The sequence below is a fragment of the Suricata suricatta genome, chromosome 5 (assembly GCF_006229205.1).
Source record: "Suricata suricatta isolate VVHF042 chromosome 5, meerkat_22Aug2017_6uvM2_HiC, whole genome shotgun sequence".
Lineage (NCBI taxonomy): Eukaryota > Metazoa > Chordata > Mammalia > Carnivora > Herpestidae > Suricata > Suricata suricatta.
In genome coordinates this window covers 12,713,438-12,727,037 of record NC_043704.1, presented here as the reverse complement: position 1 = coordinate 12,727,037, position 13,600 = coordinate 12,713,438, and the positions used below count along the sequence as shown (strand labels likewise).

The 13,600-nt window shown below is 50.2% G+C and overlaps 1 protein-coding gene across 4 annotated transcripts in view; it reads left to right on the top strand.

Annotated features, from left to right (window-relative positions):
- The window catches only part of ITSN1 (intersectin 1), a 147,321-nt gene that overhangs the window by 95,692 nt on the left and 38,029 nt on the right, over nucleotides 1–13,600 (top strand). For 2 of the 4 annotated variants that reach the window (XM_029939016.1, XM_029939014.1), the window contains 4 exons: nucleotides 106–227; nucleotides 3,296–3,413; nucleotides 5,069–5,260; nucleotides 5,640–7,659. In XM_029939016.1, coding sequence (XP_029794876.1) covers nucleotides 106–227; nucleotides 3,296–3,413; nucleotides 5,069–5,260; nucleotides 5,640–5,641 — 434 coding nt within the window. In that variant the 3' untranslated portion in view covers nucleotides 5,642–7,659. Of the gene's footprint in view, nucleotides 1–105; nucleotides 228–3,295; nucleotides 3,414–5,068; nucleotides 5,261–5,639; nucleotides 7,660–13,600 lie in introns of those variants that run through there. The other 2 variants (XM_029939017.1, XM_029939015.1) reach the window with 1 other exon arrangement.

The window sequence follows — 13,600 nt, the reverse complement described above, 5'->3', positions numbered from 1 at the left end:
GGCTTTGATGATGCTAATCTGTGAACCCGGGAGGTGGCTGTGTCTTCCTAGAAGCTCTGCTCCCAACAGTAACGCTGCGCTGCGATGTTTGATCTTGTTTTCCAGAAATCGCACAGGTGATTGCCTGCTATACCGCCACGGGCCCCGAGCAGCTCACCCTGGCCCCTGGGCAGCTGATCCTGATCCGAAAAAAGAACCCAGGTGGATGGTGGGAAGGAGAGCTGCAAGTTAGTGTCTTTTCCTTTTGTGTAAAATCCTCTGTCCAAATTTGAATGTGCAGAATATCAAAGAGATATGATCTCATCGCAAAGGACACCTAGTCCTGCACGCGCAGGAAACAAACACAAAACAAACTCGGGGGAGTCCGCATCATCGGAACCTGTGTGTTTTTCTGAGCTTCGGACAGCCAGTGGCAGAACTGTGAGAGCTGAGGGTTCATTGGAAGATTTGTCCAACTCTGTTTTGATCCCTGAGTTCGGATAGTGAGGGCTGGGAGCATAAGAAGTCATGATGAGGGATGCCTGCACAGCGTCACGGTGTTACAGAAGCGGGGCTCGCGGTCGGTAGCAGTAAGGTGTGGTACGAAAGCCACATCTGGTACAGTCAGGTGCGGTAACAAGCCACAACACGGCGTATTGAGATCCCGTGTGTGTGTGTGTGCGCGTGTGTGCGTGTGCCCATGTCCTCAGTTCACTGTTTTGTCCAGGCAAACCTTGGCCAAGGAGGGAAAGATATATATGTTGCGTTGAGCCATGGGTAAGAAATCAAGTGCCAGCAGTGCAGGCTAAGCCGGGGGACTAGAGAACTGGTTTGGGGTGGACCGGAAAGCCCGCCTGGAGCAGAGCCAGAGAGGAAAATGTCTTTGGCAGTCAGCTGGTGGGTGGCCATGACACCCGTCCAGCAGGGCTGCCCACGCTGCCCTTATGGGTGCAGGAATCTGACCTCTAGGGTCCTGAACCACTGCCCTTTGTCGTGGTGTCACTCAGGCCATCCACAGGCACCCCCTCCCTTCTCCACCACGCCCCTACCCGTCTTCCAGCCACCAGCAACATCTCCCTTCCAGCCCTGTTTCATTTGATGGCCCGCTCTCTTGAAAACAGGTGGCTCTCCCGATCTCTAGCCCGAGAATCACGTGCCTCCCCAGTGCTCGTCTCCCACCTCTCCCCCAGCCCGCCAGCACCGGCCGTACTCCACCTCTTCCAGAAGCTTTGTGGCCGCCCCACCAGATGTGATTGAGCACCTCTCCCCTGAACAATGGTGGGGTCCTGATGCCCACACCACGCCTGGTGTTTAATACTGATGTTGATGTTACTACTTAGCTTGTCACACATATTTCTCATGTCTGCATGTAGGTTATCAGCTTTTTGAAAGTGATAACTGTAGTTTTTCATCCTCACATTCCTAGCACCTTGCTCGGGAAGAGAGTTTTGAAAAGTTCTCACAATTCACAATAAAGTGGGTGAATTTTTGTGGGAACCACACACGAAGACCTTGCCAGTGAGCTCTGGGTTCCGTCCTTGGGAAGCTGCAGGGTGGGGGCATAGCAAGCGTTGCAAGCCACATGGCGGGTACTAGACAGATGAACAGGGGGGCTTGCAAAGGAGAGACTGCAGTCGTGGGTGGATTCCCTGTAAAAAAGCTTTAGCCGTTGAGCCAAGGGCATGAAGTCTATCAGACCACAAGAAAAGGGAAATTTGATCTGCATTCTAAAAGTAACCCAGAAGTGAGTGGGCAGAGTTAAGGTAGGGGAAGCCTTCTTATCTCTTAGTTTCATTTTCTTATTTTGGGCATTGGTAATATAGTCACATGGATTAAAATTCAGAAGTGAGGGGTGCCTGGCCAGCTCAAGTCAGTGAAATGTGTGACTCTTGATCTCAGGGTTGTGGATTTGAGCCCCGCGGTAGGTGTAGAAGTTACTTAAAAATAAAATGTTTAGGGGCGCCTGGATGGCTCAGTTAAGCAGCTGACTTCGGCTCAGGTCATGATCTCGCTGTTCGTGGGTTCGAGCCCTGCATGCATGCTGACAGCTCAGAGCCTGGAGCCTGCTTCGGATTCTGTGTCTCCCTCTCTCTCTGCCCCTCCCCTGTTCATGTTCTCGTTCTCTCTCTCTCTCTCTCTCTCTCTCTCTCTCTCTCAAAACTAAATAAGCATTAAAAATTTTTTAATAAATAAAATGTTTAAAAAATAATAAAATTCAACAGTGAGCAAATGGGCATGTAAAATGTCTCCCTCCCACCCCATCCTCAGAAGCAACTGTTCTTTCCAGAGTCTTGCTTCTAGAGATACTGTGTGTGTGTGTGTGCGTGTGTGTGTGTGTGTGCGCGTGCGTGTGTGTGTGTGTGTGTGTGTGCCCGCGCACATGGATAAACCAGTTTGAGCTCTCTGTTCCCGTTGGTGTAGTTGGGTGGTGATAGCACTTCTCAAGATGCTCAACTAGACTCTTGCCTCGCACGGATTGTGTCAGAAATTGCAAGTCTCAGCTTACCACCTTTATTATCCATTCCTCTGCATCAGAGGCTGCCCCTTCCCAACAACACCCAGCATGTAAACACTCAGTCAATGGATCTTGTGTTGAATTAGATGGACTCGAAGGAGAAAAGAATGGCCGTGAAAACTGGCTCTAGCCTGACGGTCTTTGAAAACAGACTCAAGCTGAGACTCTTTGTGTCCTGTACATGTTACAGTGTGTTATCTTGTATCATCCAGAAGAATGCAGCCTGAGAGTGAATACTGGCTTACCGCTAACTAGCATATAACGCCAAAGCTGTCACTTCTCTGGGCCTCACTCTTTTCATCTGGGGAATGGGAGAATTGTGCAGATACATACACGTAAGATGCTCAGTGCAGGACCTGACTCCCCAGAAGCATCCAATAAGTGTTGCCTGCTATGATTAATAGTATTTTATGATTATTGCTACTTTCATTCCTGAAATCCATATGTAATGTTGGCATTTGCCTTAATCTCTAAATTACCTGAAATTAACATGTCCGGGCTGCGCCTCCAGAGCAAGAGTTCGGTGCTAGACATACCACATCACACCGAATTGTGATCCGCACAGCTCGGCCCATGCACTAAACACTCCAGGCTTTGCTGACCCAAGGACTAGCACAATTTGAACTTTAGCTGCATGGTTTTCACTCTGTTATCTAGTAAGTAATCCAGAGATTCTCCTGTTAATGCCACTCGGTCTGCCATTTTCTGTAAGCTTTGTATAAGTGCACTGTTGCAAAGCAAACTGTATCGTGGAGGATCATGAACCTCTTAAACATTTTGATGTAACTATTTTCTTACTAGGCACGTGGGAAAAAGCGCCAGATAGGCTGGTTCCCCGCTAATTATGTGAAACTTTTAAGCCCTGGGACGAGCAAGATGACTCCAGCAGAGCCACCCAAGCCGACGGCGTTGCCGGCAGGTAGGCGGTTACAATCTCTACTTGGAAAATGGTCTGCAGGTCACATCAGTCTTCCAGTCGATTTTCTCCTCGAGTCTCTTGGGTGGTTCTCACTTGTGCTCTGAGCACTTCTTGTGCATGCCGGGACCGATTCCCAACTGATGTGATCTGGAATATGTTTTTCAAAAGGACCAAGTATCCGAGCAGCTTTGCTGTTCTGGGGACAACAGAGCCCTTGTTGGAACCCTCTTCCTAAAGCGCTCATGAATGCTGTGGCATTAAAGCCAGAGTCTTCTCTTGATTTCCTTCCAGCTATTTAATTTGGGATTGGGGCGAGGGGGTGAGGGGACAAAAAAGGGGCTCCTAAAAATAAATGGCTGGGGTCTAAATAGGTCAGGAGATGGAGCTGGAGGCCACGGGGGTCTGCGGGTTGCAATATGCTGTTCACTGAAGACTAAAATAACTCCCCTGTGACCTTTCCTGTGAACAGAGGGGCTTCGCTTACTGGGCAGGATGTGGCACACACTCTCCCAAAGAGACTCAAAAGAACAGAGGGCTCTGCGGCTGAGCCGGGTGGCTCTTTTCTGCCTGAAGAGACCAAATTAGATGCCTTGGTAATATGTGCGGTGGCTGAGGGTAGGGGAGCAGGATTCTGCCGTAGGTCCGTAAAGCCACCAACCCTTGGGTGGCATGGGTGGAAACTGCAGAATTTTCAGTCATGTCCCTGCCATACATCCCGGGTGAAATCAGTCATACATGGCAGCCTTTGCAAGAAGCAAAAGGATTGGCAAACTGGGACTGTGCCCAGCTCCGGCTGGGCCTCGCTGCCTGAGCATGACCTCATGTGGGCAGAGGGCTGTGGTGCCAGCTAGATCTCTGCCCCCCCCCCCCGGCCCCCACCTGGGGGAGGACTGGCAGCATCCCCCTCAGCCGCTCGGTTGAAATCCATCAAAGGAATTTGCCGAAGTGATTCGGTTAGCTGGAGAATTTTAAAAAACACCTAGACCCCTATACAGGTTGGTTAAGAAAGACTAATTAGGGGCATGAACAAACCGCATGGACTTAACTGAAGTGTTGATGACACCAGGAAACGAAGACCATTGAGCCTCCCATAGGTTCAAGGGAAAAAGAGACAAGAAGAATTGTTCTCAAATGTGGAAATGTCTTCTTCCCAGATAAAAGTTTGAGACACAGAGATACAGCAGAATAAACCATGATGTTTACTGTCCAGTAAGATTTGGGTTTGTGGTGGGGGAGGGATCAGATGATAATTACCTTCCACCCTAAAAAGACAAAGAGAAAGCAAGAAAAAAGAGAACCATGGCAAAGTCCCCGGGATGCATGGCTGACCTGTTGTCCAGAGTCAGCATTTTTAAGGAGTTCCCCTCCACTCAGATAGAAATGATTCCATGAGCGTTCAGGCATCACTGTAAAATTTCTGCTGACAAGTGCACATGAGAAAGAGGAAGGGTTTATGCAAACTAGAGACTCCATGTGAAATTTTGCTGTCATCTTGATTTTTAATCCTTCATCTTCCTCTGCCGCCCTAGCTCTGCAAAGCCCATCAGAGTGGACCCTTCGTGTTTGCCCTGTCCCAAAAGATCAGCACTAGCACGTGGGCAGATCTGGTGACCCCAGGCGGCCCCTTCTCTCACCCTGCCCCGTGTCTTCCGCAGTGTGCCAGGTGATCGGCATGTACGACTACATCGCCCAGAATGACGACGAGCTGGCCTTCAGCAAGGGCCAGATCATCAATGTCCTCAACAAGGAGGACCCCGACTGGTGGAAAGGAGAAGTCAGTGGACAAGTGGGGCTCTTCCCCTCCAACTACGTGAAGCTGACCACAGACATGGACCCAAGCCAGCAATGTAAGTGCCCCGGCGGCTCCGTTGTCTCTCCTGTCTGGTTCCTTACGGTACAACATGCAGCATTGCTCTGATTCTGCCGAGCTTTGTTTGCAGAACGTAAAGCTAGACCATTGCTGCATTCGCAACAGTCTCTTTGAAGACCTTCTGTAATGCAAGACTTTTATCTGTGGGGTTGTTTTCTTTTCCTTTTTTTTTTTTCATTCCTTCTATAGCATGTCCCCTCCCTCCCTTCCCCCCTTTTCCTGTTGTTGTTGTTGTTGTTGTTGGTTTTTTTTAATCATTTTGGCACCATGCTGTTGACATGCCTGACTCATTTTCCTAGCTTGAATTTTGCTCATTGTTTTGTTTTGCTTATGTGTTGTTTTCCTCCTTTTTCTAGGAATCATATGTTGTCCATCCCCCCCTCAGGCTTGAAAGTCCTCAAAGAGACCCACTATCCCATATCACTGCCCAGAGGGATGATGGGAGATGCAGCCTTGATCATGTGACTTCCAGCATGATCACCTACTGCCTTCTGAGTAGAAGAACTCACTGCAGAGCAGTTTACCTCATTTTACCTTAGTTGCACGTGACGACCATGTCGAGTTCTGACTTGCAGAGATAGAAGCCAACCTTACAAAATTACACAGGGTAGTGGGTCCTTTTGTGGCTTTCCTAGTGACTCGAATTGACTTCCCCCCCCACCTTGGCACAGGTGCTTTCAATAGTCTCACCCGTGTTTTTAAAAATATACTTTAGCCTTTTAATAAAAATCAATAAATTTCTCCTTGGCCATTTTGGTTTTGCAAAAAGACCCACTATCGAGGAATTCTGCGTGTGCTACGGAAAAAACAAAAAACTGTTCTGAATGTCCATAAATCTGAGACTTGATGTATCTTCTTTGTTCATTTTGCCCAGTGTTACCAGTGAAACTGTGTAGTTTGGGTTTCCCCCACCCCCTTCTGTAGTAGCACAGAGGAATTCAGTGTAGACGTGTAGAAGGACCCCGATTAAATGGAAAGTGTTTGGTGCCTGTTCGTGTGTATCAGATGGACCCCGCCGAGCGCGTCATAACACATCCTGTACATAAGAACTTAGTTCTTCCCGAGGCAAAAAGCCTTCCCCTTGTACGACGCTCTCCTCACACCGCATTAATTTGACTTGCACAATGACCTTGTAGCCACAGGAGAGAGCACCCGTGTTTTTGTTCGGTCTCAGATCTACCTGGTTGAGTTGGTGTCTTCTGTTTGGGGTTTTCAATCTTGCGTGTTTTCATACCATGAAATCCGTAGGCGACACCGCTGAGGTTGTCACAATCAACAGCATCTACGATCTCTTCTTAGTCTCTGTTACATGAAGTTTTTATTCCAGTTACTTTTTCATGGAATGACTGATTTTGAACAAGTAATTTTCTTGACAAAAAAGAATGTATAGAAGTCTCCCTGCAATTAATTTCCAATGTTTACATTTCTTTAACTAGACTGTGGTATTTCTGCATTTGATATGAAACGGAACTCACGGTCCGTGTATGTGTCAGATGTGTCGTAGCCGAAGCCACGTGTGTCGTTTAAACACTAGTTGGAAGCTCTCAATAAAAATGCCTGTCGCCGACAGCACAGGACGCCGGGTGGGGGGAGCCTCGGCGCAGTCTCACGGTGCCGCCAATGCCTTTGTAACCTGAAGCCACCTGTTGTCACACCTCCCTCGGGAGCGTCTGTGCAGAGGTCCTCCCACACTCACATGGCGCAGAGAACGGAGGCTGCTCCTCCTCGTTCCCTTGCGTTTCAGTATTTTCATGGATATGAATGTAAGATATATAAATATATAAACCTGCGGCTTTAACAACTGTAATACAACTTTTTGGATTAGTTACATGTATAGATAATTAAATTCTTCATACAAAAGTTAGACGGAAATGTCTCTGTGTTTTGATGTTGGAACCTGGCAGTGGTGACGGGGACCCAGAGAGACTAGATGGCAGCAGGGGGGGCCGGCTGCCCACGTGTCTGTGGGGACGCTTGGGCTTTGAGATACAGACGCCGTCCACTCCTCACGGAGTCGTCTTTGAACGGCGCCCTGACCCCCACCCCTGACCTTGCTACCCGCTCCTCCCTGATCAAGGATCGCCCCTCACAAGATGGGTTTTGAAGACGAGAATGACAGCACAGCTGAGTGGCTAACTGTCTCTTCGGGCTTTCGGTGTACGTCCTTGGTACGGTGACAGGCGCATGACTGGACTCAGGGCACAAAACATTGTTCCGAAAGATGTATCATAATAAGTGTCTGTCGAATGTCCAGAGAACGTGTGGGTGGAGGTGGAAACTTCACGGCTTCCATACTGCTCTCCGCCATCCGTTACTGCCTCGCACGCCAGTCTCGTCGCCTTTGCAGAAATAAACCAGCATACGTGTTGACAAAACTCTTTGCTGTGAAGACCACATGCTTGATCTGATCATGAGCTTCACTTACCGGCCCTCCTCTGCCATTCATTTGAAAAATGGTTTCCTTTATCAACTGAGCAAATATTTTGCAGGGAGGGGTCCCCGTTCGCATGGGGTCTGTGTTCTAACAGGAAGGACCAGCAGAAAACCAAACTACTGCAGTCCACGTAAAGATAACGTGGGCTGTGTGGGAAGGTGACAGCCCTGTGCCGGAGGGATGCTCACAAGGCACCACGGAGCAGGACATCCAGAGCAGATGCGGCAGCGAGAGGGGCTGAGAACCCTCCCGGGAGGAAGTGATACGTAATCGTGAGGCCTGAAACAAGCAGGGGCCAGATGAAGCCGGAAAGAGAAGTGGCTGTTCTAGGCACAGATGTCAGGATGTGCAAAGGCCAGGAGGTGGGTGGAGAAACCTGTCCCCAACCTCCTCCCTCCCCCCCTCCCCCGCCCACCTTGTGGAGCAAGGATCGAGGCAGCAAGCCCCAGCTCTGGCCCGGGACCCCCTCCTCCATATAAGCCAATGTTTCTCCTCCAGCCTTGAGTTTGGCTGAAGTGTCACATTGTCAAGGTGGGTACCACTCTGCACTGCACGTAACTCTCTACTACGCCCCTCTGTAGATCATCCCTCCAGGCTTCCTTCTGGCCTGTGAACTGACACGGGTTCCCCGGGACACGCTCATTCCCCTCACGGACCATTCGGTTTGCACTGGATTGTAGAGTGTCCATCCCGCCCAGTTCTTCTCAACCAGGGGGAACGCTACCGGAATCTAGTGGGTGGAGACCGGGGAAGCTGTGAGCTGTACCGCAGGGTGCAGGACCACCCCCGCCACAGAGAATTCTCTGGACTCCGGTGTCACCAGTACCAAGGTTGAGAACCCCCAGCCCCACCGGACACCATGGTTAATGTCACCCAGTGGTTCATGGCTAAAAGAGGTGCCTTGCTGGTGGCTGAGTTTATTGTTGAGTAAACTTAATCGTGTCATAAGTTCATGCTCTGTATCTGTGGCCTAAAAAGTGCCCCAGAGTCTAGGCTCTGTATTTTAGACTGGATCTAAATTCTTCATGGCTATTCCCCATTCTGTGCAATTTGGTACCAAAGTACTTTTAGTCCCGTTCCCAGAAAATCTGCTTAACAGGAAGTTGAGTAAAAGAAAAAGCATCTTTTAATTAAATTAGCAAAGTAAAGCTAGGTATCTCCTTTGGCCCCCGAGTTTAAAAATGTCAGGGTTTTTTTTTTTTTTTAGTTGTCTAACAAAAACAACTGGTCGTCAAATCATTTTGTTTCATAATCGGTGCTGGCTTGCCATGTGAATGTATTTGCAAATGGCCTGCAGGGACAGCGCCATATGGACAATGAAATCACCCTCATATTGCAGTTCTGAGTTGCCTTCCTAAGGCCAGCTGTGTCTACACTGCAGAGCAAGGCCCAGAGAGCTGCAGGGACAGAGTGGCGGCCAGCAGGCTAGAGCCTAGACTGCCTCCGCATAAAAAGGGTGTCCTGGAGAAGCTGATCCAAAGGAAGGATTCATCCCTTTATAGTAAAAAAAAAAAAAAACTACACCATTACACATATGGTGGAAACTGGTGTCCTCCCTGGTCTGGAAGGGAACTGGGCAGATCCCTTCCAGATCGATGCCTTCTTTGATCCCATCTGAAGAAAACCCTAGTAATACCAGCTTAAGACCCTCTTGGTGGTAGGTTAAAACGGAATCTCCAATATTTCCACTTCTCACCTATAAAACAAGTTCTGTTGCTCAACACACTATATGACCACCCTGGCATTTAGTAGGTCAAGTACTCAGATATGCCTGTTTGAATGAGTGGGTTCAGCAGTTAACGAGAAAGAGGCACTGGGGTTCCACTCAGGGCACACCACGTCACCCCCCAAGAGGGTACCAAGGTACATCTGCAGCCCCCTTTCCTTCGGCTGTGCACCTCCCAGCCACAACAGTCCCCTTGGGAGGGGCTGCGCCTGGGGTCTGCTGCCCACCCAACCTATGAAGGAGGCTAAGGACCAGAGATGCTAGGGCGTGGCAGCCTTCCTGTGGGCCAGGTCCGCACCGGCACGGGGCCGGGGAGGCGCCCGCCCAGATCACAGTTGGGGAACGAGCCCATCAAAGTACAACCCTGCTTCCTGGCAAATTGAAAATTATTTCTGAGAGTGAATATTCATTTTTTTTCCTTCTAGCAAAATTATGTTACTCTTGTTCGTTTTTTTTAGTTCCAAAACACCCAAGAGAATTTTTATGAAAACGACATTGACTGCCAATGGTCCCAGAATGCACAGAAAGAAAAAAACCCAAGTCTACAAAATGTCTGATATTTTGGATCTGGTGGGATAGGGGAACATAATAAGGTCAAAGATCACGAAAGCTTTATGTGAAGGTTTCACTTCAGCCAGAATTCTCTTGGGCCCTTTCTTTAAGAAACCTCCACACACAAAAAGCCAGATTTCCAGAATGTTTCCTGGTGTGTAGGTACTCCATTTCAAAGGGTTCCACTGCTGCTCAGGAGAAAGTTCTTTTATTTTTTTAATATCTTTTAAAGTTTATTTATTTTGAGAGAAAGAGAGTACATGGGAAGGGCAGAGAAAGAGAGAGAGAGGGATAGAGAGAGAATGACAAGCAGGCTCTGTCCATGTGGAGCCCAACATGGGGCTCGAACTCACTGTGAGATCATGACCTGAGCTGAAATTAAGAGTCAGACACTTAACCGACTGAGCCAAACAGGTGCCCCAAGGAAGTTCTCTAAATTAAATCCCCCCTAGTCATTTTTATTTTTATTATCTTTTTTAATGTTTAATTATTTTGAGAGAAAGATCAGAAGCAGGGGAGGAGCAGAGAGAGAGAATCCCAAGAAGGCTTGGCTTGGGGCTCGATCTGGAAAACTGGGAGACCATGACCTGGGCTGACGTCAAGATTCCCATGCTTACCTGAGCCACCTAGTCATTTTTAAAGGATGCGATTTGATTCACACAAAAAATCAAAACAAAGAAGGTTTTGTTTGTAAAAAGTGAAAATCAGCTATAAAATTTTACCAGTGCAACTTGCTGTTAAGCACGCCCTACCTCTCAGAAACTACCAGGTGATAGGCTGTCAACAGGCTGTGTGCGTGTGTGTGTGTGTGTGTGTGTGTGTGTGTGTGTGTGTGCAAGAGAGACAGTGATTTAGGGGTGAGTTAAATGTCCCCGTCTTTAGCTTGCTAACCTTGGGTGGGGCGGTGAAACAGCCCCATCAGGCTAGAGAAGATTCTGGCCGAGGCGGACAGCTGCGGTTCCCACATCTGCTGGGCACCTGAGGTCAGCGTGATGTCGCAAGCCTCGAAAGAGGAAGCGTCCCCTTGACTCAGCCCGTCGTTTTTAAAACTTGGGCAGATCCTCCTCTTCATGTGGTTTCTCCTGAGGGACCCACAAGGGGGAAAGTAACTTTTCTTTCACTCAGTTGAACGCCTTGGTTCCCCTGGTTCCTCCCCCTTCCCGCCCTGCCCTGCCCCCTCCCTTCTTGGCCCCTGTCACACACACTCAGGCACGCCCGGGGCCACCTGCGGCATGCCAGGCCACACCAGGAAAATGGGAGGGTCTATGCGTGGGAGAGGCGTGTGTGCGCATGCGCAGCGGGACCCACTGATCTCCCCACCCCCAATCGTTCCGTGAGGTTCCATGAAGTTCCATGAAGTCCAGACCTGGGAGAGCAGTGCTCCCCAGGCATGCGCGCGAGCTGAGAGCATGACGTTCTCAGAGGCCGCTCCCACCCTCCCAGGCTGGTCCTTTAACCTTGTGCCACGGGAGAACGACAGCACCCCCGCACCAGCCGCCTCACGTGGCCACGGCCACCTCTGGAAAGGTGGAGACCGGGTCGTCTTCCCACGCAGAGCTGGGAGCTGGAGGAGCTGTGCCACCTGCCAGCACTTTGTGGCACCTTCTCAGGCCTCAGGACGCAGCCAGCCTCCTCGACCCTTCTAGTCCTTCCCACCCCGACCGCAGGATCTTGCAGAGACGCCCCTGCTCAGGGCCGCCCCAAGAACAGTTCCCGTAGCCCTCAGTTTCCATGGCGGGCCTCTGCCAGAAAAACATGGCGCCAAAGATACTAACCCAGCGTGTCCACAAGTTCGGTGTAGTATCTCCTTCCATTTCTCCTAAAGTTTTGGAGTATTTTATTTTTCTGTAGGCAGATAGTAGGGGTGGAGGAGCCAACAGAGCGGTATCCTGGGTGATAACAGAGGCCAGGAAGGGATACAGGGTGGTGGTTCCAGGTACGGGTTCAAATCCCAGCTCTCCCACTTCCTACTTTTGTGATTGTGGGCAAGTTACTTAACCCCTTTGTGCAATAGTTTCCTGACTTCAGATGGAGGGATAAGAATTGCACCCAGCAGCTAGTGAGCCCCCCACAGATAATAGCCTTCTTGTCATTGTTACTGGAGAGAAAAGGCATTTGCACCTCGTCCTGAGCCTGAAGGAATCCATTTAAGTGGCTTCCTCTCCCCGCCCCCTACAGCGGAAGGTTGTGGGCATTTTGAGACTTCACAGAAAACAGTGCGTTTGTAGATAAGGGATTTCAGAGAGAAAAGATGGGACAGTTTCCTTAAATCCTTCAGGCATCTCATCCATTTGTGCACAAATCGGGGTCCCCTTCTCTCCAGTAGTGGGAGGCCCCCCCGTGTTGAAGCAGGCGCCTCCCTCATGCCCCCTCCATGTGCAGTGACACCCAGTCAGCGGCCTCTTGGCAAATGGGAGAACTTGCCCTGTGTTTCACACGGCTTGTGTCAGGGAGGCCAACAGAGCAAATGGAATGTGCGAGGCTTCATAATGTCATGTCCGTGGACCGTGCTGGCAGGCCCGTGCGGAGCCCCACAATTAACCTGTCACACATGCGTTCAGTCGCTGGACCCCTTATTTCTCATCTCTGCGTTCTGTAGCCTTGTGGTCTCTCTCCAGCGAAGAAAGATGGGAACGTTCAGCCCCCACACCTGCCGGGAGCTCCTTCTTTTTGTTCGTTGTGTTTTGTTTTTAAGCAACCATACCGCTTGGATAAGGGGCATGCGTCCCAAGTGGGGTTGCCACCCCAAAGCACCGTCTCTGGCACACTTAAAGACTGGGAGACGTTGCGGAGACCCGGAGATGCCTCTCAGCACCCACGGCTTTGGGTCTTGGGTGCGTCTGGTCTGTTTGCCAGGCCTCCGGCAGACTTTGAACCCTGTAATCTGCCCCAGCAGGGAAGCCGAAGCCAGAATGACCCCTCCTCTGTGGGGCATTACCTTGTCCTTCTGAGGCCACTGGGAGAAGACCCCACACGTCCGAGTCCTCGGTACGACCCTCCACTGTCACGGCCTCCCTGGTTGTCGGAGCCCTCACCCCACCCTCAAGGGGCAGTACATCTGCCAGTCCCCTCCTCCTCCCTCCCCTGCTCCTCCCCTCCACCCTGCTGTGTCAGCGGCTCCTGGGACACCGGGAGGAGCCCAGCCTGCCTGCATTTTCTGGCAAGCTGCTCCTCTCCTGCTCCTCCTGGAGAGTCGCGGCCAGGTGACAGGGCTGTGCTCAGTGGAACACAGACAAGGCGTCTGCTCTCATGGAGCTTGTAGGAGCCAGAAGAAAATACCAGCTCACAAATAAGTCGTTTCAGCTGCTGCTGGGTGACATGGGCCAGAGCGTGACTGAGGGCCAGGGCTCTGGAGGATGGGATCGCTCCAGAGAGGTGACATGGGGGCAGAGGTCTGACTGCAGAGGAGTTGGAATGCAAAAGTCAGGGAGAAAAGTGTTTTAAGCTTGGGGAATGGCAAATGCAAAGGCCCTGAGGGCGACCAAGTTTCTCCAGCCCTTGTACAAAGACCACTAGCCTTCTTTATTTTTTTTAAGTTTATTTATTTATTTTTGAGGGTGGCAGGGCGGGAAAGTTGGGGCAGAGAGAGAGAGAATCCCAAACAG